This window comes from Phocoena phocoena, chromosome 10, assembly GCF_963924675.1.
Source record: "Phocoena phocoena chromosome 10, mPhoPho1.1, whole genome shotgun sequence".
In the NCBI taxonomy this organism is placed as follows: Eukaryota; Metazoa; Chordata; class Mammalia; order Artiodactyla; family Phocoenidae; genus Phocoena; species Phocoena phocoena.
In genome coordinates this window covers 101,215,648-101,239,255 of record NC_089228.1, presented here as the reverse complement: position 1 = coordinate 101,239,255, position 23,608 = coordinate 101,215,648, and the positions used below count along the sequence as shown (strand labels likewise).

At 43.1% G+C, this 23,608-nt stretch overlaps 1 protein-coding gene across 1 annotated transcript in view; it reads right to left on the bottom strand.

Moving 5' to 3' along the window:
* Nucleotides 1-23,608, bottom strand: part of F13A1 (coagulation factor XIII A chain) — a 135,141-nt gene that overhangs the window by 52,088 nt on the left and 59,445 nt on the right. Inside the window, exons 5-7 of the mRNA XM_065885293.1 lie at nt 23,148-23,255; nt 8,622-8,796; nt 5,725-5,863 (exon numbers count right to left, since the gene is read on the bottom strand). Coding sequence (XP_065741365.1) covers nt 5,725-5,863; nt 8,622-8,796; nt 23,148-23,255 — 422 coding nt within the window. The remainder of the gene's footprint in view (nt 1-5,724; nt 5,864-8,621; nt 8,797-23,147; nt 23,256-23,608) is intronic.

Sequence of the window (23,608 nt, the reverse complement as noted above, 5' to 3'; positions counted from 1 at the left end):
TTGGAGTGAAAAACACAACAAAACAATAGCAACTGTACTCTTTCCGAAAAGTACTGAAGGAAGTTGGGTTTTTTTTTTTTTTTAAGAATCAGGTGCATTGAGGCCAGCCAAAGAGTTACAGCAACTTTCTGTGGCTTGTTTGATTTCTGTGTCTTTTCTTCCTGGAGAGCTGACATGAAGACGGTTTGCAAAGCAGCACCTACATGTGGGTGAGTGGATCACAGCCTGGTCCTGTGAAGGCAAGCAGATCTTCACTCAGAGCGCATGACAGAACCCGCTAACTGTGGGAGGAAAGGCCTGGCTGGAAGAACAGTGACAGTTATTTTAAAAATAATACTTCTGGAGCTGAAGGTGACCCTATACCTCATTAAATCCAAAGCCGTATGAGAAAATTAAGGCTCAGAGAAATCAAGCAACTTGCTCGAAGTCACTCAGCTAGTCAGTGGAAGAGCTAATCATATTGCCGTGAGCCATGGAGAGAGAGGGAGGGAAAGAAATTGTAAGAGTAGTTTGACTTGATTTGGTGTTTTTCCATGAGATCCTAAGGGAAAACAAAATAAAACTGTAATTTCTTTCCACTTGGATCACTGACTATTTCTTAGATTGTCCCAACTTTAAGCTGAAACTGATAATTACAAATTTGCGAGTTCACAATTATTTTAAAACATTAAATTGAGAAAGCCAGTTTAATCAAACTTACTTAATTTGAAACGCAAAGGCAATAAAGGAAAGAAAGACTTGTGAATTGTTTTAGCATTCATCATCTTTCCAATTATCTTTAATATCATATGAGATGCTTAAAACTCTGAGTTCGGCAATTTTCTACACCTGCCGATTGGCCAATCAGCTGGCCTCTGAGAAGCAGAAGGGCCTTGGTGTGCACACAGGTGCACAGCCCCTTCTCTTCACATCCTGAGGGCATGAGTAGCACATGTTTCTACCCACCCACCCCACTTGGAACTCCATCGTCCAGGGGTGAAGACCTTCCTCTGGGAAAGTGAGCGGGATGGAAAGGGGCGCATGAAGGAGAGGCCTAGAAGGTGGACCAGAAGGAGGCAGGGTCTAGGAAGCTGTTGGCGCCAAGAAGGACTCTGGAACGCTGTTGACTGTCAGACCCTCTAAAACTAAGAGTGAGGGGTGGGTTTGTCTTAAAGGAGGCAGAACCTGGGATTGGACAGAGGGTAGGGAAGCAGGAGAGGTGGTGATAGATGGTAATAGTGACCCACCCCCATCCCCATCTCCAAAGAGTATTGACTCCATCTGCCTCTTGTGAATGTACAGCCTTGGGGGGCATTAGCCCTTCCAGAAAGAGGACAAAGTGCTAGATGTTCTTGAGGTCATACAAGAAGGAGTGGCAAGGGGCTGGATCTCGACAGAGTGAGTTTCAATATTCAACAACTGTAGTCAAAATAATATGGGTAACTCTGCATGAAATTCCATTCCTTCCTGCCTGGTCCTTGAAACAGACTGACCTCTGGTGGTCTCATCTCAGCCCCTTAGACTTATACCCCTGAGTTTTATCTGTGGGCCAAGGTCGTTTCCTGGGCATTCCATCTTTGAACAGCACAGCCAGAAGATTGCAGGGGGTTAACGGCTTTGAGTCTACGGCCGCTGACCATGTGAACAGCCTTGCCCCTGCTCCCCTGGGTTTAGGACGGAAGCCCCTTGCCCTCGTCTCCATGACTCCTGGCTCACCTTACAGCCCACCTTATATTTTTATAGAGTGTACTGTATGTGGTTGTTTCACTCATGAACACTGGATGGAGCTCCTCAAGGGCAGAGACCTACTTAATTTCCTTCTGAATCCTTAGCATCTGGTATTTGGAAGTCTTAGTGTATAATAGTGTTTGTTGAAAGAATTAAATGATATCTATCTGTTAAATAAGCATTTAACATTTTTTCCAACCAGTTCCATTTATCAAGTCCTTGCTCTTTGCCTTGCACCCTGTTGGCAAAACAAAAGTAAAATACATCAGACGAGGCTTCTCCCATGGGGGTTGCATACTGGTGGAGGGAAGTCAAGAGGTGGACACAGATCTTCCACCCAGAATAATCAGATCTGGCCACATGCTCTCCAGCAGTAGGACACAGGATAACACTTTCATTTAGAAGGAGAGGAGCCTTTTCCTGAAATACCTTTCATGACCCTAATAAGCGCCACCATCCCTTTCTTTTAAAATTGTTTCTGTTTCCAGTGCGACCATCGTATGATGAGGTGACCAAGCTGAGTTCTATCAGGAGGTAGATGAAGGGTCACTTTACTCCTGCCCATTGTGAGCCCCACATCCCTATTCATGGTTTAGGTTGCAGCTGGACATTGCAGAAGCATCTTCATTAAACCGTCCACCGTGATTCATGGATGCCCAGAGGTTACACATCATTCCAAACCCATCAGCACGCTGGGGACAGGAGGCTTAAATTGCTCCTTCCAGGGTATGTTACCTTGTGTTGGCCCTCCTGGAATTTCAGGTGGGAACCTGAGGTGCAATTCCACTGCCCAGCTGTGCCCTTCTAAGGTTCCTTAGGTCCTCCCTCTCCTGAATCGCTAAGCCCACTCTTCCCTCTGTCGGCGTCAATAGCATGTCCACTCTGGGCAAAACTGTTGCCCCTGGCAAGGTGAGGCTCTCTGGGAGAGGAAATACACATGCGGGGACCTAAGGTAGCAGACCAGGAAGCAGGCCTGTAAGCAGTCGGTGCTGGATGGTCTGCGGTGGTAAAGGGAAAGGGTGAGAGCGCCGGGTGAAATCCAGACTTCACCCCTCTCGGCTCTGGGTCACACTGAGCACAGCACACCTTCGCATGCATCCTTGAGCTCTCCCTCTGAACCCTCGTGCTGCCTTATTTCTGCTTTGGGGACACAGGACCCAGCTGAGCCGTGGAAAAGAGGATGCGGTGGGTCACCGAGACCCAACTGGACAAATTAATTTACCACATCCTGTACCATCAGGACCTCAGTGTCGAAGAGATGGTGGAGACCCAGGAGAGAGAACCAAGAAATCATTCTCGTGGCTTCCTTTAGAAAGAGGGGGGCAGGGGCCACGTACAACCAAGAGTTTGTCTGAGTGGAGCCTGCGGAGGGAAGTGAGGCTGGGGGGCTTGGGTGAGGCCGGTGGCTCCTGAGACCCCCGCTGGGAAATTTGTTGGGCCATGTGTTGCCAGCCATGCTGCACTGGCCTCTGGGTGGTCAGCTGATGCCGACCGAACCCTCCCTGCCCCGCCTCAGCCTCTGCTGCCCCCAGCCCCACCCCTGCTCGCCAACCCTGCAGCTCAGGTAGCCCCCATTTCTTACCAGTGGTCATTACTAATCTCATCAGCAGGTGCCAACTGGGCACTCCCTCTGGGCCTAGCACTGTGGGAAGTACTTTAAATTGCCTCGTTAAATTGCCATTTAATTGGTAACTACTAAGTTTACCCTCATTCTACTGATGAGGAAGCTCAGAGAGGTAAAGCCGTTTTTTCAAGGTCACACAGCCAGTGACTGCCCAAGCCAGAGCTTGACGTGAGGGGCGGCTGTGGTGACCATAAACTGGTGGACGTGTCCAGGGACAGCCTCCACCAGCCCCCTCAATCAGGGAGGGGCTTAGAAATACTTTTGGTTTTCTGGAACCTCTGTAACTTCTAGGGTTCACTGGTGTTTGCACTGAGGAGGCAAGGTTTCTGCTTTTGTTTTTAAAATGCCCCAAAGTGACAGAAATAGCAGAGTCATCTTAGGACACTGGGCACCCCTCTTCCTCCAACTGCTTCAAGGTGCTTAGGTTGATGGCAACATATTGCCTCCAAGAAATTCCAGCTGTGTGACTAGTGATGAACACAATAAGAGCAGCTAACAGTCATTAGGCTCCTGTTATGCTTGGAAATTTTGTCATCTCCACTTTAGAGGACGAAAGAGAGGCACAGAGAGGTTGTGCCTTGCCCAAGGTCACACAGCTGCTTGGTGCATGACCCAGACCCGACGGAGCCCTTTAATCCCTGTGCTCCACGGTCTGGCGTGTCCCATTCAGTTAGTCAGACCGTCAGCCACCCTCTGTGAGCCAAGCAAAGGGAAGACGAGAAGCCTGGGGCAGTGGTCTGGCTGTGAGGAGCAGGGGCCCCGGACCAGGGAACATGGTCCCAGGGTGATGGGATATTTGGGGAAGACAACGAATGGACAAGGGTGATAGAAACAGGGAAAGGAATTCGGAGCAGAGAGCTGACAGAGGAAAGGGTTACCGAGAACAAGGTCTTACCAGCTTCACACTTTTGTAGCAATTTGGTGAGGGGCAGCCTATGAGCTTATTTGCTGGGGTGCCCGTGGGGATTTATGGTGGGAGGCCTTCGGATCAAGGAATCGGGAGGAATAATTTTGAGTGGCAGCTGGCTTCAAGGGCATTGAGTGAGTGAGTGTGTGAGTGTGTGTGTGTGTGTGTGTGAGTGTGTGTGTGAGTGTGTGTGTGTGAGTGTGTGTGTGAGTGTGTGTGTGTGTGAGTACAGGGCGGTGGGGTGTGTAAAGAAGAGGTGAGCGGTGCAGGATGCCAAATAATCCTTATTTTGCCATTTTGGGCTGTCACAGCAGGCTTAGGGGATGGCTATTTGGGTCTGTTTTTGTCGTTCCACATACATGCAGGGCTGCTGCGCTGTAATTCCTGTAACATGGGGCAGTTAAGACACTTCTAGCTTTTAATTTCTCTTTAAATGAGCTTATAACTTCCTACCATCCCCATCTGGATGCTTTTACAACCGACAGTGTTTTAGCTTTACTGCTTCTAAAGAACCACTCTAGGAGACACATTTTTAGTTCCACTGAGCCAAATTCCACTGAGTTCAACGCCTGACAATTTCCCTCCCATGCAGACCTTTGTAAATATCCTTTACATTTGGACTCTCGGGATTTTTCCCCCCTCTTTTGGACAAGAATAAAACAAGAATATTGTTTTGGACTGAGTGGGTCCCAATGGAAAAAAGAAATTTCTTTGGAATCCTAAACTCCCTGCAGCCAGCTTGTGATATAGCTGTTCAGGGCAGTGAAAAAACTGTGTGGTTGGTATTTGGTAATAATTTCAGTTTTATTTCCACTTCTATCTCTGAACGAAAGATGAGGTCACAGATCGGGGAAACCACATCTTTACCTTCAAAGAGCAATCCTATATTGCAAAGGCCAAAAAAAAAAAAAAAAAAAGGGTTGTGGTTTAGGGTCAGATGCTCTTGGGTTTTATTCTTAGCTTACCAGATGTATGACCTTGAGAAAATTATTTTAACCTCTCTGTGCCTCAGTTTCCTCATCTGTAAATGGAATATTAATAAGCACCCACCTGATAAAACTTTAAAAGCTTAGATAAGATCATGCTCACGCAGAGACTGGTACACAGTAAGTGCTCAGTAAACGTTGGCTACCTTACTCTTAGAGTAGAGAAGGCTTGGCTCCGGTGTCTCTGCCATTCACCCTAATAGTCATACACTAAGGTAGAGAGGAACTAGTATAGGCTCTGGCCACTAAAACCATGGCCTTTTCCAGTGGTTGCTGTCGTAATGGGATGATCCATCTCCATTATACGAAGCCCAGACTACCTGTTCAGTAACATTTCTCATTCATTAGCTAAAAACAATCTGACAATCAGACTTTTCTGCCTATGGTATCGAATACTCCTTAAAATAGAACAGAAAGAAACATTAGACCGACTCTGTCTCCTGGTAAATGTACGTCACTTCAATTTGATATCAGCAAATGCCCTTGTAGATCAAACTCACCACACTGAATCCTTGGTGAGTTTGGAGTTCACATTCCCGTCTTCTTCCAGGAAGATGTCCAGCTGCAAATTGGCATTGTTATCATGGGCCGAGAAATAGTTGGTAACGACTCTCGCTGGTATCCCGAGGCATCGCAAAACTGCGGGAAAGAAAGATGGACCACAACTAAGCACATCACCGAGCTCTGATAAATACAGAGTGAACAATCCCCTCTCAGAAGGGACCTTCTTCTTTGCCAACATGGACATGTTGTTCTCAAACGTCCCACACTGAGGAAGGGGGCCTATTGTCAAGGACCGGGGCTGCAGAGAGAAGCCTCGTTACCTGATCATACAAACTGCAGTTGGCACCTTACGAAGCCAGTGGGAATGGGATCCAGTTGTTTAGCTGCTAATCATACGATCGTCAAAGTAGGATTATTTTAGTCCAGCTAATGGACTAAAATTTCTGAAAATAAAATTTAAAAACCTCAGCTAATAGGAAGTTAGGAATTTACCAAGCAGACCCTCAGTGCGGTTTGCTTTCCCGGCTGGAACGTGCTCTTGTGACACTTGGTGGAGGGTGACAGCACAGATTCATTTTAATCATTAGATAATAAATTACCTGGTTGCATCTCTTGCCGTATATGCACCTATTGATTAAACGTAATCCAAATGCCCTCCCTGGCTGCCAGGACACCAGACCTCAGGGCTCATTGAAAATAATTCAGCTGACACTTTTAAGATTAATGAGTTGCCTTCCCTTTTTTTTTTTCCCCTCTCAGAATTGTTTAGCATTTTTAACCAAAGACCATCCACCTCCTTCAATAGAACAACCTTGGAAGTCCAAACTTGAATCTGGTAGAGACTCAAGGGTCCTCATTAAATGACTGAATCTTGTTTTAAATTAATTTTTATCGGAGTGTAGTCGGTTTACAATGAGGTGTTAGTTTCTGCTGTGTAGCAAAGTGAATCAGTTATACAGATACACGTATCCACTCTTTTCTAGATTCTTTTCCCACACAGGTCATTACAGAGTAAGGAGCAGGGTTCCCTGTGCTCTGCAGCAGGTCCGTATTAGATACCTATTGTATAGATAGTGGCGCGTACATGTCAGTGACTTAATCTTAACACCCCAAACGTCACCGATGGCAGCCATCACCTGCCTCTCACTTCCATCTTCCTCTATGGATTTACAGCCCCTACACTTGCTACAGTTTCACCAAAGAAATGATTGGCACTCTAGTTCTATTTCTAGCTTAACACTAATTCACGTGATTACAGAATCTGCCGAACTCATAATTCTAAGATTGGTGAAGTTTGACGTGGGGGCACCAGTGCCTCCTTCCCTCCAAATTTCCTTTTCAGGTTTATCCTCACGGTGACATCACACGTTGGGCCTCTGCCTTTTCTTATCACCAAAGCCGGTGTTCAGGAAGAGATTCGAGGACCCTTTTATACAAAAGGCATACATGAATGGAAGGTGTTTGCTATTTTATCTGGTTCTAAACCTAAAGGAATTACACCGGGAGAGTGAAACTTCAGACATCAGGAGGACGTGGGGAGTCCTTTCTCTTTTCCTGGGATCATTTCATAAGAGAGGCTGCCTCTGCTGAGCATCCTGTACTTAGACTTGGCTTGGGAGCCATGAGGGAGGGGGGCCTACCTCCAACTGGTAGCCCTCCGTGAAATTCAGGCTTCCATGTGGAACTTGAGAGACCAGCCCTTCTAGGACACTGGCACATTGGCTACAATGCCGTTCGTTGCTCCCAGGAAATATATATTCCTTTAGCCCTTGGGTATACGCAAATGGCTAAGAAAATAATCTTATCCAGTTTGACGCCATGGAGAAACAAAACACACAACCCAAATTCATGATTTCTTTCCACTTGGATCTCTGACTAATTCTTAGACGGTCAGAACTTTGAGCTGAAACTGACAGGCTTCATAATCATTTATAAAAAAATGGTCTCATCCTGGCTTCCAGCCTCCAGATCCTCCTCGATTTTTCTGATTAAAAACATGCTAACTGGGTAAAACAGTCTTTATTAATGAGCCAGCAGATAGGACACTTCGACTTGCGCTTAATGTTTTGTTTTTTTTTTACAGGGCTGTAGAAATGGCGTGTTAATGAAAATCATTACCAATGATGAAGACATACTGAAATAAATGTTTTTTTAAAATACCCACTGAATTAACAATAACATTGTCTGGGCTGGGACAGACAAATGCCATATTGAAAAATGATGCATGAGGCTGAAGAGAACAATTCTGTTCCCATACGTTTTCCTCTATGGATTGGATATTGGGTGGATTAAAAGCAAAAGGGGAAGCTGGGGAGTACAGATCGTTCATTAAGTTCTGGTGTCTAATTGCTCAGGGGCATTGAGACTCACATACAAGGATGAAGATGAGCCCACCTGCCACAGTCCCTCCCATAGCTGGGGTAAAAAACTAAGTGGGTATGTTTAGAAAATTCTCAGTGATAAACAGTAAGCAAATAAGCATATTTACAAAACTGCTCAATAACAAGCAGTACATAGCTTATTATTTATTATTTTAAATTTTGCTAATTGAGCCTTTTAAAATGTGGGGATTACTAAGAAATAAAACGGCATGGCCTTTCCCTCACATCCTTATGTGACCCCGGAGACGCTCCATTTCTCTGGGTATTGAACGATGGATTATGTAGGAAATAGTCCATCATTCTTTCTATAAAGCTTCGGCAGTCAAAGAGAAACTAGGAGCATATTTGGCCAAGTACAATTTCATTATGCATTGGCTGCATCCCAGAATAGCCACCCACAAATTCTATAGGTCCAACAGAGCTTGCTAGGTTGCTTTGCCAGGTTATAGATAAGATGTCTTAAGGTGAAATTTCCTTCGCATTAAAAATATATTGCTCAACTGGATACTTACATGTGTTAAAGACACCAGCAAAAACCCAGCACTGACCATAGCGGACTGGATTCTCAGAACTCCTGTATTCCAACAGGATGTCAACACTTCCAGTCCAGGCTGATGGGGGGATGCCATAAGCATAGACATTGTCCCAGGATCCAGCGATGACGCCTTCATCATCCTTGGCATTAATCTAAATGAGACGATGAGAGGTGAGAAGGGGTCAAGGTCATTTAGAAGAGTCCTCTCCAGACTCCGACACTGGGCAAGCTAAGGTTTCCAGTGCCTTCTGTATTCCTGCATGATGAAAACAGTTCCACTGCTGTTCAGTTCACTGTTATTTGTCAGGGAAAGTGATGTGAGGGGAAACCAAATAACCAAGATGCCCTGTTATATAGTGTATGATTGTCGTAAGGTGGTGTTGAAAAGCAGGCAGGAAGAGTTATCATGTTTTCTCACGTGCTTGGGAGAAGATACACACAGGGCCCTTGGTCTGGTTGGAATAGAGCTGGAGCATGTGTGAGGAAGAGAGGAAGAAGACCTGCAAAAGAAGACAGCTCAAGTAAGTATCTTGTCTTGAAAGAAGGAGAGTTAAAAGCTGACAAATGACAGAAGATGTTAGAGTGGGGGCCCAGAGTCTCATGGTCTAACGAGTTTTGACTTTGGGGATGAGTGGCAGACTCTAATAAATTGAAAAAGTAAGCAGATGCTGTCATAGGAACCATTAAGAATTAATAAGAAATTAGATTCCCATGGGTGCCTTGCAGAGTCTGTTTTTTAAGAAGTTGCATTACAGAAGTTGCATGATTAAAGTTGCATAATTTTGTTATAATACATAAAGGGCCTGGGGTATTATAGTTTAAATATAGGGGAGACTTAAGCAAAGAATGGCAATCGAATATTTGGGAAAACCTGGCTACACGTTCAGACCACAGTCATTTGGTAGCAGCAGACCTGAAGTGCAGGAATCTTTCGTGTTTAGACAACAAAACGGGGCAGGAATAAACAGTTTCAAGGCATCCTGTCAGTTTCTTGGGGGTCACTGCTGAGTCTTACTTCTCTTGCTGTAGCTTTCATTATGTTTAATTACAGTCAGAAGAATTTCTAGGTGGGGAGCATTGGGAGTTCTTCCAAAAACTGATGGCACTTTAACAATGTTTATATGTTGACATGACAATGGTTTACAGACTTGCTCTTCAACATGTGGTCTGTGGACCAGCGGCAGTGGAATGCCCGGGAACTGGCTGCAAATGCAGACCTCCCCAGACCCACTAAATCGGAGCCCACCTTTGAACAAAATCCCCAGGTGATTTCTGTGCACGTTAGTTTGAGAAGCATAGGCTCAGACTGCACTGAAAAGACATTAGTAAGCAAGGTAGAACTTATGATTGAAGCAGGTGTGTTTGGATTATGACAACCATAGAAGAGATAGTAAAATATGGTGATTTTTCTATGTGTTCATGGCCTTGCTAATTAACAACCCACCCCCAGCACTTACTTGCCCAGACCCCTCTCTTAGGCTTGCTGAGTTTAGTTTTTATAAAAGTCTATCCTCCCCAGTGGGTCGTGAGTACATTGAGAACAGAGATGAAAATCGATGCCTTTCTGACTTCTAACAAGTATTGGCAAAGAGCAGGTGCTCAATAGCTGTTGAATAATCCGTTGTGTATTCAACAAGCATATAGGAATTGCACATCTGAGTAAGAGTAAGATCTTCTCTGTGAAAAGAGATGGTCTAAAACTCATCAAGCAGAAGTAAATGTTATCAATATTAATGCAGAAAGAGGTACAGGGAGATTTGGGTCCCAACAGAAGGAGTAATCAGTTTTATTAGATTGGAGGGTGTGGTGACGGTTGTGGGCTGGATAGAGAAAATGACATGAAAGCTAGGTCTGGAGGGGCTGAGGTCCAGAAAAGGTTATCTACATGGTAGAGAGAATTTGAATAATTGTTTGGTGTCATGAAGAAATACGGCAAGTTCAAGGACCTACTGCAAGTATCATGTAAGTAGGCAATATTGGACGAAGTAGAAACTACTAGAAGAAAACACTTAAGATGTGCAAGCAACTTCTATTTTTCCCCTTTGACTCTGTCCAGTTAGATTAAAGGGAAGGTAACTACCCGGTTAATTTGTTTAATGTAGAAAAAAATTCATCCGTTAGAGATTACTGAAGGACCCCATTCAACTAATTGCAAACTCCTTCCTTTGAGATTAACTTTGACTTTATCCTGTAACTCCATGAAATGACTGGAGTGCAGCAGGGTTTAGACAACAATTTTGGTTCTATTCATGATCAATAATTCTCCTTGCAGTTGAATTGATTATTTACATCTACATCTATTATAGTGAAGCCTGAAGAGTGCCTTGGTAGGCTATGATGTGGTTTGGTATCTGTGAGTAGGTAGGTTCAGCTTTAACTCACATTACCAGTTTCTTATCCTTATCATTGAGAAATTGGGTAGAACAATGAATCTCAGAGGTAAAAGTTCCTAAATTATGGTTCTGATGACTGATTTTCAAACAGACAGCCATTAATTAAAAGTGTTATTTATAGCATACAGCTGAACCCAATCAGCCAAAGGGAAGAGTAAGGAAAAAAAGAGCTCTCTTCTCTACAGACCTTTTAATTCTTAATGCTGAGCTGTTCCCCTGTTGCTAGATAAATCACAACTCTCGTTTATTAGCATTTAGCCAGATTAGCTACTGTTTTCTAATTAGAATATTGATTTCTGGGGAGCCCAGATTCAGAAAGAGATAAGTCTTTAGTGACAGATGTAAACGGTTAAATTAATAGCCCCCTTCCTAGACAACAAGATATGTTTGGGGGACACTTCAAGGGCATATGCTTGTCCCTCGTCAGGCCACAGCTGACTGTGAGCACCCTATCATGAACTCTGGGTTGAACCAGTTACAGAATGAAATGTCTCCATCTTGCATCACTGGTGGTCAACAAGAAAATATGAACCCAGGACTTTGGACAGGGAGCATTATTCAACTTCATTAAGGTTTCACTAAACCGTCCTCTCATAATACCTACAATATTGGACAAAATTTAAAACCAGCCCCTTTGAAAGTCACTGTCAGCCACCTCTGTGGCATAACATAATTCGATAAACTTCAAAACCTGATCCAAGAAAAGGGGAGGATTTTGGAGTGCGGCAGAGGGGCAGCTTGGCTCAGCTCTAACCCTGACCACCAGGGCTTCAGAAGCCCTACTGTCAAGTCACCAAAATCCTGAGGTTGCTCGTTTGTATTTCCAAATCTGGAAAGAAACACACTGGATTAAAATGCTGATCTTTTCCTTGTTCTGACCAGAATCTTGGAAATGACTGCTGTGGAGAAGTGGGTGAAAAAGGGTCTGCATCCCTTAAAAGGTAGAGATTCTGGGACTACAGTGGAGAAATGATACAAAGCCTGTGAGTTATCTCCACGTGGGAAGGAGATCTACCTCCAATTAGGTAGACTAGATTCTAGAATGAGAAATTTAACAGAATCCTAAAAGAAAGAGCAGAGCCCAAGGATTTTAACAGAGTTTGCCATCTCGTCAGCTAAACTCCCTCCTCTGCTTCAGTCCGTCTCAGGGTACAAAAGAGTAGAATGAAATACATTGGCCTCAAACTATAGTTCAGAGGTTAAATCAAACTCATCTTGGATTGGAGAGTGAAGATTTTATCTACAGTATATTACAGCAAATAGGACACTTGGAGAAGAGTTATGCAAGTATGAGCATGAATAAAAAGAAAAGCAAAGAGGAAAGAGAGAGAATGGAAAAACTATACATAGAAGAAAACAAAACTAAGGAACATAAAGGAGTTTCTCACAACCTCCTAGGAGATCACAGACCTAAAGGAACACACTGGGCACCAACTCACATCATCATGCAACTAAAGATAAATTATAAACTCTAAGAAACAGAATAGATAACGTTCAAAATAAAATTAATGACATAGAGGAAAAACTTGAGGTGAAGAAAATGCTAATGAAAAAGATAAAGAGATGAAGTTATTGGAGAGAAGCTAATAGTTATGGAAGACAAGGATGATACAACATAAGGATAATTAGTATCCTTGAAGTAGAGAACGCAACAAATAAAACAGAAGATATATTCATGACATAACGTAAGAAAAATTTTACCTAATTGAGGAAAAATTTAATCTATACATTGGAAGAGCAATCTGAGCTGCAGGGTAATTTGATGTAGAACGCTCATTACCTAGGAACTTTAATTAATCTAGTTGAACTTAAGCTTAAAGAAATAATTGTTGGGGCTTCCCTGGTGGCGCAGTGGTTGGGAGTCCGCCTGCCGATGCAGGGGACACGGGTTAGTGCCCCGGTCTGGGAGGATCCCACATGCCGCGGAGCGGCTGGGCTCGTGAGCCATGGCCGCTGAGCCTGCGCGTCCGGAGCCTGTGCTCCACAACGGGAGAGGTCACAACAGTGAGAGGCCCGCGTACCGCAAAAAACAAACAAACAAACAAACAAACAAAAAAAAGAAATAATTGTTCAGTCCTACAGACAGAAAATGCAAATTAACAATAAGGGGAAAATGGGGCTGTCTTTAGACTTCTCCAGAGCAACCAGTTGATGTCATCCACATGTGCATGGTCCTGAGAGGAGGGTGGACCCAAGAATATTATGCAGAGCTAAGCTGTTCTGTGAGCACAAGGACAACCAGCACACATTTTCAAACATGAAGGATCTCAGAGAACACAGGACCCATCACAACCCAACCACCTGAAAAGTGATATCAAGATAATTAAGGGATGAATCTAGCACAGATCCCAGTAACGGAGACTCTGTGGTAAAGATCCAGGGGTGAGAAAAATCTACATACGTGCAAAAATCTTTGGGAATCATAGTAACAGAATGAATATGAATTTTAAAACTTGATAATGTAAAAACAATGATAATCCTAAGAAAAAATTAGACCTGAGGGAGGAAAGAGGAAAGGAAGAATGGAAGTGCTGTTTTAATGTGTTCATCTCTCTTAGTTAACCAACACTACCTAAAACATGATTTAAAACATATAATTACTTTACTTTGTACAAGGGTGTTCCTAACAGCTTTATTCATAAGAGGCCCAAACTGAAAACATCTCAGATGTCCATCAGCAGGCGAACAGGTAGACAAACTGGGGTATAGAATACGATAAAATACTGCTTTTGCCAGTGCAAAGGAACACATTGAAGACACGTGCAAGAATTGATTGAGTAGAAGAAGCCAGCCCCAAATAGTACACACCATATGAATCCAGTTATGTGAGATTTAGGAAAAGGCAAATCAGGCTTCCCTGGTGGCACAGTGGTTAAGAATCCGCCTGCCAATGCAGGGGGCACGGATTCGAGCCCTGGTCCGGGAAGATCCCACATGCCGCGGAGCAACTAAGCCCATGCGCCACAACTACTGAGCCCGTGTGCCACAACTACTGAAGCCCGCGTGCCTAGAGCTCACGCTCCACAACAAGAGAAGCCACTGCAATGAGACGGCCGCGCACCGCAATGAAGAATAGTCCCCGTTCGCTGCAGCTAGAGAAAGGCCACGCGCAGCAACGAAGACCCAACGCAGCCCCCCAAAAAAAAAAGTCAAATCTATTTTAAGGAATCAGAATAGTGGTTGCTTGCTTCTGGGGATGTGGAATGATTACAAGAGAGCACGAGGGAAATTTCTGGGCTGATGGTAATGTTTATATTATGGTTACATTGTGGTAGTGATTACCCCAATCAAAACTCATTGAATGTTACATTTAATACCCATACATTTCACTGTACGTAAATTCTACTTCACAAAAAACACATAAAAACCACAGGAACTAACCCTAACCTATACTGCGAAGCGTATAACCACTGTCTGCAAATGTGCTCTGCTGTATAGACTTGACACAGGCTCTGACAGGAGTTGGTAATTAGCTTCATTTCTTATGAAAATCTTTACAACTAGAGATTATTAACCTTGTCTCCCTTGGTAACTGAGGATTCTTATTTGGCCCAAACATATTTTACTAATTGACAGTTGTGAAAGAAATAACAAAAGGTGGACCGGACCGAGAGAGAGAGAGAGAGAAAGAGAGAGAGAGAGAGAGAGAGAGAGAGAGAGAGAGAGAGAGAGAGAGAGAGAGGTACTGAGATCTTAAGCTTTCCAAGCGCTGTCTGCTGTTTTTCATTGCTATTCCGCTGCTGTGTGGGGCAGGGCTGGTGTATAGAATGGACCTCCAAAAATATCTGAATGAACGACTGGATGGATGAATAGATGAATGGGAAAGGGAAAGAACAGAACAAGAGGAGGAAAGGAAAAGGGTACCAAGGGAGAGGAGAGGGGAAGGAGAGAGGGCAAGAAGGGAGGCAAAGTGCCCTGTGATCACATATCCTAAAGGGCGGTGCTGGCTTTGCTGCATTTCTATTTATCCATCATGGGGATGTCTGACCCAGGAGACCAGAGCAGCCCTGACTGCACAGCTTGGAAGGAGTGCTGAGAAGCAGCCCCGTGTTTCAGAAATAGCCAATGTGATTACAAAATAGATGTAGCACTGAAACCTCATTCCGGGAAGCAATTCAGGGAAAGCAGACATTTAGATTGACTGTGATTATCACATTCGAGAGATGGCTTGTAATAAATGTCTGTTTTTCTCCCAATATATGGGGAGCACAGGCATAAGGAATGTAACCTTAATGATTGAGAAGCCAAGCTGTTTGCCCACAAATGGAAACCTCATTACATTGCTAGTTTTTAACCACAAGAGAAGAAAATGATGTCTGAACAGTTCATTTGTCTCCTGAACCCCTCCACCCCAACTTAAAAGAGAAGGATTGCATGAGACAGGGCTTGTAAAAGGCATTACTTTTGTACCCAAGGAGGTCATGTGATACGGAGAGAGGACAGGCAGAGGACAAATACAGGGGACATGTAACATCGTGTGTGGAACAGTGGGGTCAGGCAACCTGAGATCCATTTCCAGTTTGACTGGTGACCTTGGATAAGTCATTTAACTTCCTGATACTTCTGTCTCTTCACCTGCACGTTGGTTATTTATGAAACGGATACGGTTTCTCAAAATTGGCTATGAAAACAATTTCCGTTAGGTAAATTCTATTTTCCTACTGGCTTCCAATATATCTGTCGATTGTTAAAAATTCTTCGATAAACAGAAATGAAAATCCCTGGTGAGTGAGGTGACCTTATGGCATCATGTTTACTTTGAAAGGTACTGGAGGTACCTGACTCTGTACCTCCCGTTCATCACTGGATTCCCTTAGCCGTTCCTAAATCTTAGGAAGGCCTCCCGTGCTTGTGGTACCTTGACTCCAACTTTAAGATTAAAAAAAACTTATTAGAATTAGTCTTTTACCCTGTTGAACTACAATCAACGTTTCTCGTTAATCCTGACCGGTAGATTCTCCAAAGTTGCCACCCGTGGGAGCTCTTGATTGAGACTGGAAAGGTTATCAAGAGCAACAGAGACCTCTAGCTTTTTCTCCTCTACCAGAGTGAGGAATGTCATTCTTGACATTCCTGGGCATGAATCATGGAGAGAGAAAATAACAATTTAAGAAAAGAAAGCAGATAGGGTCAGAGCTCCAGGATCTCTGGATGGGGGCTGAAATCCACGAAGGAACGTACATCTGGCAATGGTCGCCAGCCTGGAAATTTTAACTCTTAGGCATCTGCAAAATTATGCAGGCGTGTGAGTCATTTTGCCGCTTTTCCAAAACACCAATGGAAGTCATATCTTTACCTTCAGAGGTGGCATCGAGTCACACTGAGTGCCTGCACTGAATGTACCACTCCCATTAGAAGTTCTGTTTGGCCGTTAGATAAATCTCTGATGCAAGAATGGGGAAACAAAATTATTATTACATAAATATGCTTTTTTGATAGAGGAAATTTTTCCAAAAACAAGATCCATAAGGGGAAACGCGAAGAAGCTCCTCGGTGGGGAAATGGTTGGGGACAATGGCTCTTAAGCACCTGAGTCCTCAGATTTCTCCAGGACAATTCACTCCAAGAAAGGGGGTTTTTGGCTGCTTATAAAACAAAGGAGCAGTTATATAGTGCTTTAACATTTGTATTTATTTTTTTTAAATAAAAGTTTTAGGGAGCTATGCTTTGGCTGGTCTGTAAGATCAGGGACTAGACATCATGTATTTATTTGTGATTCTAAAGTTCATTTGGGGTAGCTGGGTGGAATTTCTAACCCAAGTGAATTTGTAAGTGTAGTCTGAATGGTTGAAATAGTTCGTTGCTGAATGTGAAGCTTTCTACGAGATGACCAAGTAAACAACTGGGGAAAAATGAAAACGCCGTTCTGTAGTAGCCCCCTGTGAAGCTGCTTTAGCAAAATATCAAAGGAGTGATGTCATGACCGTCTTTTTCATGCATGGAAGAAAAAAAAAAAAAACAGTCTAAATACGGGACAAGAAGAAGGGGAAGAAAGATGGACAAAGCGAAAAGTAGCTTTATTTTCAGTTTATCTGTGAGATCATGTATGCTTGGGGATCAGAAGCTCTGAAGTCCAGTCCACCTGCAAGGTCTACAGTCATTCATCTTGTGTTGGGCCCTAGGGAACTCCAGGACCTATACTTCCACTTGTGGTCAGTTTGATTTACTAGCTGGAGTGCAAGATTTCCTTTTTATAACACTAAAGAGTACAACGAACATGACTGGTTAAAAAAGAGTTCAATCTTGAGTGAGTTCCCAAAAGGCACAGTTAGAATAGGGTATTAATGGGGATTAATGATGGCATCGTGTTTCGATGTTAGCAAAAGACCAGGGTTAAAAATAAATGTGTACCCCTCAAGGGAAGCAGGAAAGCCCAGGCTGGCGGCGGTGTAAAGAGTGGTATTTAAAAATATGTAACTAGTGTATTGATATTTTTTCTTCTCTCCCTCCTTCCAAAATTTCCCCAAAATGTCACTTTTTAAAAAAATTGTAGTTGAAACAAATAAGTCCCCAGAGGGGCAAGTTTCTCCTGACTACATGTTCCTGCAGTGCTGTTGGGTATAATTTCCACCAAGGAAAAAGGGTTTCCGTGAATAGCAGCGTGGCTTATAATTGCTCTGGACCCTTGTCAGTTATTCTTCTACCTTTTCATCCAATATCCCAACATTTGTTAGGTCACTGCTTTGTCCTGGGAAACCTCTGAGGAAAGCTTGAGAGGTTTGCTTTCTCCTACACCCCTATGCTTATTTCATCAGAGACTTTGCCATAATGTGTTGAAATGTTCTACTTACAAGTCTGTCTTCTCTGTTAGACTATACGCTCTGTAAGGCAGAAACTATGTTTGTTTGTTTTTTTTTACAACTGTACCTAGACTGGAGATTCTCAATGAATACTTGTGGAATGAATGAGTTAAAACTGAGTGTTTTACTACCATGAGCATCATTACAGCAATTACTACCGTCACTGTCACCAATACCACCATCAAGCCATATTTGGTACCTAGTCTTCTTTGGGAACTCTTTCCCCAGGGACCCAATGCCTCTGGCTATTTAGAATTCTCTGATTTATGCCTTTCTTCACTTATCCCTCTATTTCAAAATTCACCTGTTCTGGAACCCATTCTCTTGGGTCCTTCTTTTCTAGGAGATAGCTACCAGTGACCAGTGACCTTGGATAAGTCATTTAACTTGCTGATACTTCTGTCTCTTCATCCGTACATTGGTTATTTATGAAATGGATATAGTTTCTCAAAATTGGCTATGAAAACAATTTCCATTAGGTAAATTCCATCTTCCTACTGGCTTCCAATTTATTTGTCAATTGTTAAAAATTCTTCAATAAACAGAAATGAAAATCCCTGGTGAATGACGGATTAACATGAGGTACGAATTGTGTCATTGATGCTTGTGTGTTGGTGGTGGCCGTCTAAGGTCTAATATGACCTGAGAGCAAGGACAATATCTAGTTCCAGCTCAACCACTTAGTTGTGTGTGACCTTGAGTGACATCATTTCCAAGGGCCTCCACCCCTTTACCTAGAAGACCCCTGGAGAGTCTTCCACATCTCATGTACTGGTTCTGTGTGCATTTCGACACAGAACTCCTATTAGTAAGTCTCAACCCAGAGGAGGGAACCTGCACTGAGGTGGGATGCTAGGGCTTCCACAGTGAATGAACAAGCAGTATCCACAGGCCCAGCGGCCACGGCAGGGCCAGTATGGGAGAACTTCTCTGCCCAGAGTTGCTGCTAGATCCAATCAGTCACGAGGCAGAAGCAGGTAGGGACCAGTTACCACCCAGCAGTAAAGGCAGGCTACTGTCACCGTCTCTCCTTTCCCCAGGACCCTGCTGTTCCTGTCACGTGGCATAGCGCACCTGTCTTGAGAGTGTGACCGGCGCTCAGAGTCCATGTCTGGTTACTTCACTGTAATTCAGGGTCTGTGATGGAATGCTTTATTAGTGCCCTGTGAGCAAAGTAAGTTTTCAGATGGCACAAAGCATCCTTCTAAAGTTTTCCTGGCACATTTCCTGGCAATTGTCCTGGTGAGGACTGTCACATCAGGTACGAGGTGGAAAGCAAACAGTAATCAAGAAGTTTAAAGGAGGAAGTATAACTATTGATACTATGTATAAAATAGATAACTCCTGAGAACCTACTGTATAGCACAGGGGACTCTACTTGATGCTCTGTGGTGACCTAAGTGGGAAGGAAATCCAAAAAAGAGGGGACATATGTATACGTCTAACTGATTCACCTCACTGTACAGCAGAAACTAACACAACATTGTTGTTTTTATTGAAGTGTCAGGAAGTTAAATGATTTATTCACGGTCACAAGGCCACTGGTCACAAAGCAGCTATACGCCAATAAAAATCAAATAAATAAATAAATAAATTTTAAAAAATGAAAAAAAAGGAGGAAGTGTAGCTTTGGACAAGATTTTCCTTTTTTCTAATCTCTTAAAAAATTTTTTTTCTCTCTTAAATCAATCTGCAGTGTAGCTTCGGTAAAATGTACCACTCACTATTTAGAAAAACCTAACTAAAAGTTCGCTTATGTAAGGTTATAGCATCTCAGGACCAATCCCCAGACAATGAGCTTTATAGGAGTTTTAGACTTCCCTGTAAAACTCTTTACAGGAGTTTTAGACTTTCTTTCCCCTGGGAAAACCCAACAGCCCAAGGCTGTCCAGACTGTCATAAACTTTCCTGATTTTCACATCAAAGTGAAGTAACCGCAACTCAAAAGAACTAAATATTGAATTTATAAAGGGAAAAATAGAAGAAAGAAGCACATTGTTTTGAAGGAGAAAAGGGAATTCTTGCTGCCACCGGGAATAACAAGTGTGATTTGAGTACAGAGACAAAATTTCATTTTAAAGATAAAGGAGGCCCCGAGAGGCTGAGTGATTGGCCCTGCGTCACACAGGACATTCGCAGAAGAGTCAGAACCCAGAGGTCTGATGTGACCTGGACCTGGGCCTTCCCGCAGGATGCTGCCTCCACTTTCTCTTCAGCAGAAGAAGGAAAGCCAGCAGGCTTTGAATAAGGTAAGAAAAGAGATCCTCCACGCAGGCAAGAAGAGAGGGTTACGTTCATCGCACAGGCAGGGAAGCTGAGCCTCGGAGGGGTTTGGTGCCGTGGCCCTCACTGGGGGTGATTTTGACCCAGAGGGACATTTGGAAATATCTAAAGACATTCTTGGTTGTCACAACTCCTGGCATTTCTTGGGCAGAAGCCATGGATACCGCTAAATATCCTGTCGTGTGTAGGATACCCCCATGGCAAAGAACGGCCCAAGGTCGTAAACACTAGACGACAAAGATTTTTATCTGGGGACTGTAAAGCCAGATTTAGATCATCATCGTCAGCACCCTCATCAGAAAGTTAGATAAGTCAGATAATAACCTGAGTTATTATCTGTGCTTCATACAGCACCGAGCACCCATCTACTTTCTGCAAATTCCTGGCCAGTCTTCAGTGCCAGACTTTGCCGTGACCACAGGAAGCAAATTTGTCTTTGGGGCCCCAGTCACCTGCTCTTGCCTCCTGTCCCCTCTCCACCCTCTGCAGGTGCCCAGCCAGGACCAAGCTTCTCATCCCCCTCCTTCGTGGCAGTAACTGAGCCCAGGAAATCTCTGCCTTCCATCACTGTCACCTTGGCATGAACTGCAGTCAGTGAGCTACCCCTCCCAGAGAATTTGCATGTCGCGGTGTATCCTGTTCCAGTATTTGTATCCTATGAAAGGAATTTCCTGCCTCAGTGACCAGGCTGGGGAGATGATGGAGAGCTTTTAAAATGACCATACAGCTCCCTCTGTGCCCCCTAGAAAACACCCACAGGCCTATCTGCTCGGACCCAGGGCTCTGGCTAGACTCAAGCAACTTCAGAACATTTTCTTTCTGGGCTCCCTAAATACATCTTCTCATATTTTAAAGCAAATCTTTATTGAGAAATTTGAGGGGTTTCTGTTTTGTTTTTTTTCTTTCAGTCTTTGCTTAACTTCCCTCAGCAATTTCATGATAGAGTTCCAGGATTTGTGAACAGGAGAGGAGCTCTCTGAGTGACCAGAAAACAATTGACTTTTTGGGAAAGTTGCATATTTTTTATTGATTTTTGGAGGCTCAATATTTTATTTTCTAAAATCATTATAACTGAATATATTTTGGAAAGATTCACAGAGCTCTTCTAAGGATCAAAAGACATAAGAGATATAAAAAGATTTTGAAAACTCTCAGACGTATATTTTGTGTATGTAAACGATGGTGCTGGTGGAAATAGAGATATTGCCCAGGGTGGGCCTCTCCCCTAACACCCAAGGCCTCTCCCTCAAAAAATAAAACCAAACCAAACCCCCGAAATTGATTCTGTCTAGTTCTAAATCTTGTGAGCTATAGATTTTCAAAATCAGAACTTCATAGGCTTTTCGTGATTAATACGATTTCAAGGCAATTTGTATTAGGATTCTCTGCTTAATTCAAGGCTTAACAGCTTCCATCTGGCCAGATGCCACCATAGCGTTGGGTTAGCTGCTTCCTGTTGGCGTCCCTCTTGCTTTGGCTTGTGTTAGGCAGTGATTTCTAGACTCGTAAATATACCCACAACATGTGAGTAAGCTCGGGTTGACGAGCATGTCATTTCAGAGTGCCTAAGAAGATATTAATTTCTATCTAACCACTGCGACAACTGCTTCCCGTCTCACTGCAAACCTGTCATGATGACTTTACAGGAGAAAAGGGAGAATTTTGTCCATGAAACAGGAAAAACAGTGACTGACTGCAGGTCTAATGCATGTTGTAATAAATAGCTATTATAAAGAAATTCCCAAATTCTTTAGAATCCATTGTCTTTTCACTTGCATAGTTTACATTGCATACATAAACTAGCAACAGAAAACAAAACTGCTTTTAGATATTAGTTTTTACCTTCTCTTTTTAAGCTCCACTCTTCTTAAATTTACACATAGCCTAGTTACTAATAAAACAATCTTTGTTCTTAAGAGCTAACCATAAATTACATTTCATATCATTCTCAGTCTAATATCTTTATATAAACAATATTTGATTTTGATTTTATTTAACTTAAACCAAACCCAAAGACAGCACTCTTTCAGAGGGATTGTTTTTTTAAATAAGACTTAAGGAAACTGGTAACAAAAAGGAGTATTTGTTGCTCAGTCTTTGATTGTATGAAATAGCACCTAGCTTGATGTTTTTTTCGGGAATAATCTGCTCCTAAATCAGATTTGATTCGCTTTCACACACCAAGGGCAGGATCTGTGTGTGTGGCACGTTGGTACGGTCCAGGGCTGCCCAGGACCCGGTCCGCACGTCAGTACGGTCCAGGACCTGGGCAACACAATTAATTCACCGCCCAGACCTGACCCCCAACCTTCCCACTCATCAGAATTGTATCTCCTCTCTCAGGAAGCTGTTCCGTTGCAGGGTCTGTGCATCCCCCGAGATGTTTCAGGATGTCCTGCAGAGACCAGCAAGGAAGGTAGAAAATGTCTAGCTTTGGAGTCAGCAGACCTGGGTTCTAGCTGAGGCTTTGTCACTGACAAACTGTCTTCACACTGTTTCCTAACTTGTAAAATGGCTGGCATGGGTAATGCCACCCCCTCCCCACGTATCTCATGTGAGTACTGTGAAGAATCAATGTCCGTTTCATAAACTATAAAGCCCTGGGGTGAGGTATCATTGAAATAGAAGCTAGGATTAGTCATTTATTTCTTTATTCTTACTATGGGTGTGAAAATGTAGAGAATTTCCATCTTGCAGGGTTTTTTTTTTGATGCTCTTTGATGTTTGTTTGTTGATTGATTGATTATAGTTGCTGACACTTTGTCATGGTCACTCTCAGCCCCTAGGCAAAGATTCTTAAGAATAAGTGATCTATATTGTCCACGTCATCTATCAGCATTTGTCTGAAGCCAAAGCAACACACAGTACTGATGTAAGAATTTTGTTTTACGGCACATGACAAGTTCAGGGAATTACAGACTCTTCCAAATAAAAGTTTATTATGTGCGAGTCACCATTTCAACAGCACTTAATGAGCTGACATCTATACTGAGGCAAATGACATGTGTAATTAGTGGTTGTTCTTACCATGGCAGATCCAACACGGCTGACTTTGATGGGATTCCCTCTGCCAGAAAGGTCCATCTTCGCTCTGTCCATCACATACAGGCAAGCATCGAGGATGCCATCCTCAAACTATTTGGAGAAAAAAAATTAGAAACGATTTAATGTCCCCTCTGAAAACAAGATATTCTCTGCTGAAAAATAAAATGAAACCACAACCTCATGTTTAGAAATGTGTATTTCCTAGATGGTAATCACTCATAATCTTTAGCGTGAAATATCAAGGTGGAAGGAAGGAGACACCCTCTTTTATTTTTTAGTAATTAAGAACTTAAATACTAGCTAGAAATATAAACAGAACTACTAGCGAGCTGATGTACTCAAGGGTCAAGAACTGACCTGAAGTTCTTCAGAAAATTGTAGGGTTAATTTAGAGGATCTCTCCAACATATTGGCTCCAGCGCCAAGGCAAGGGAATGAACCAT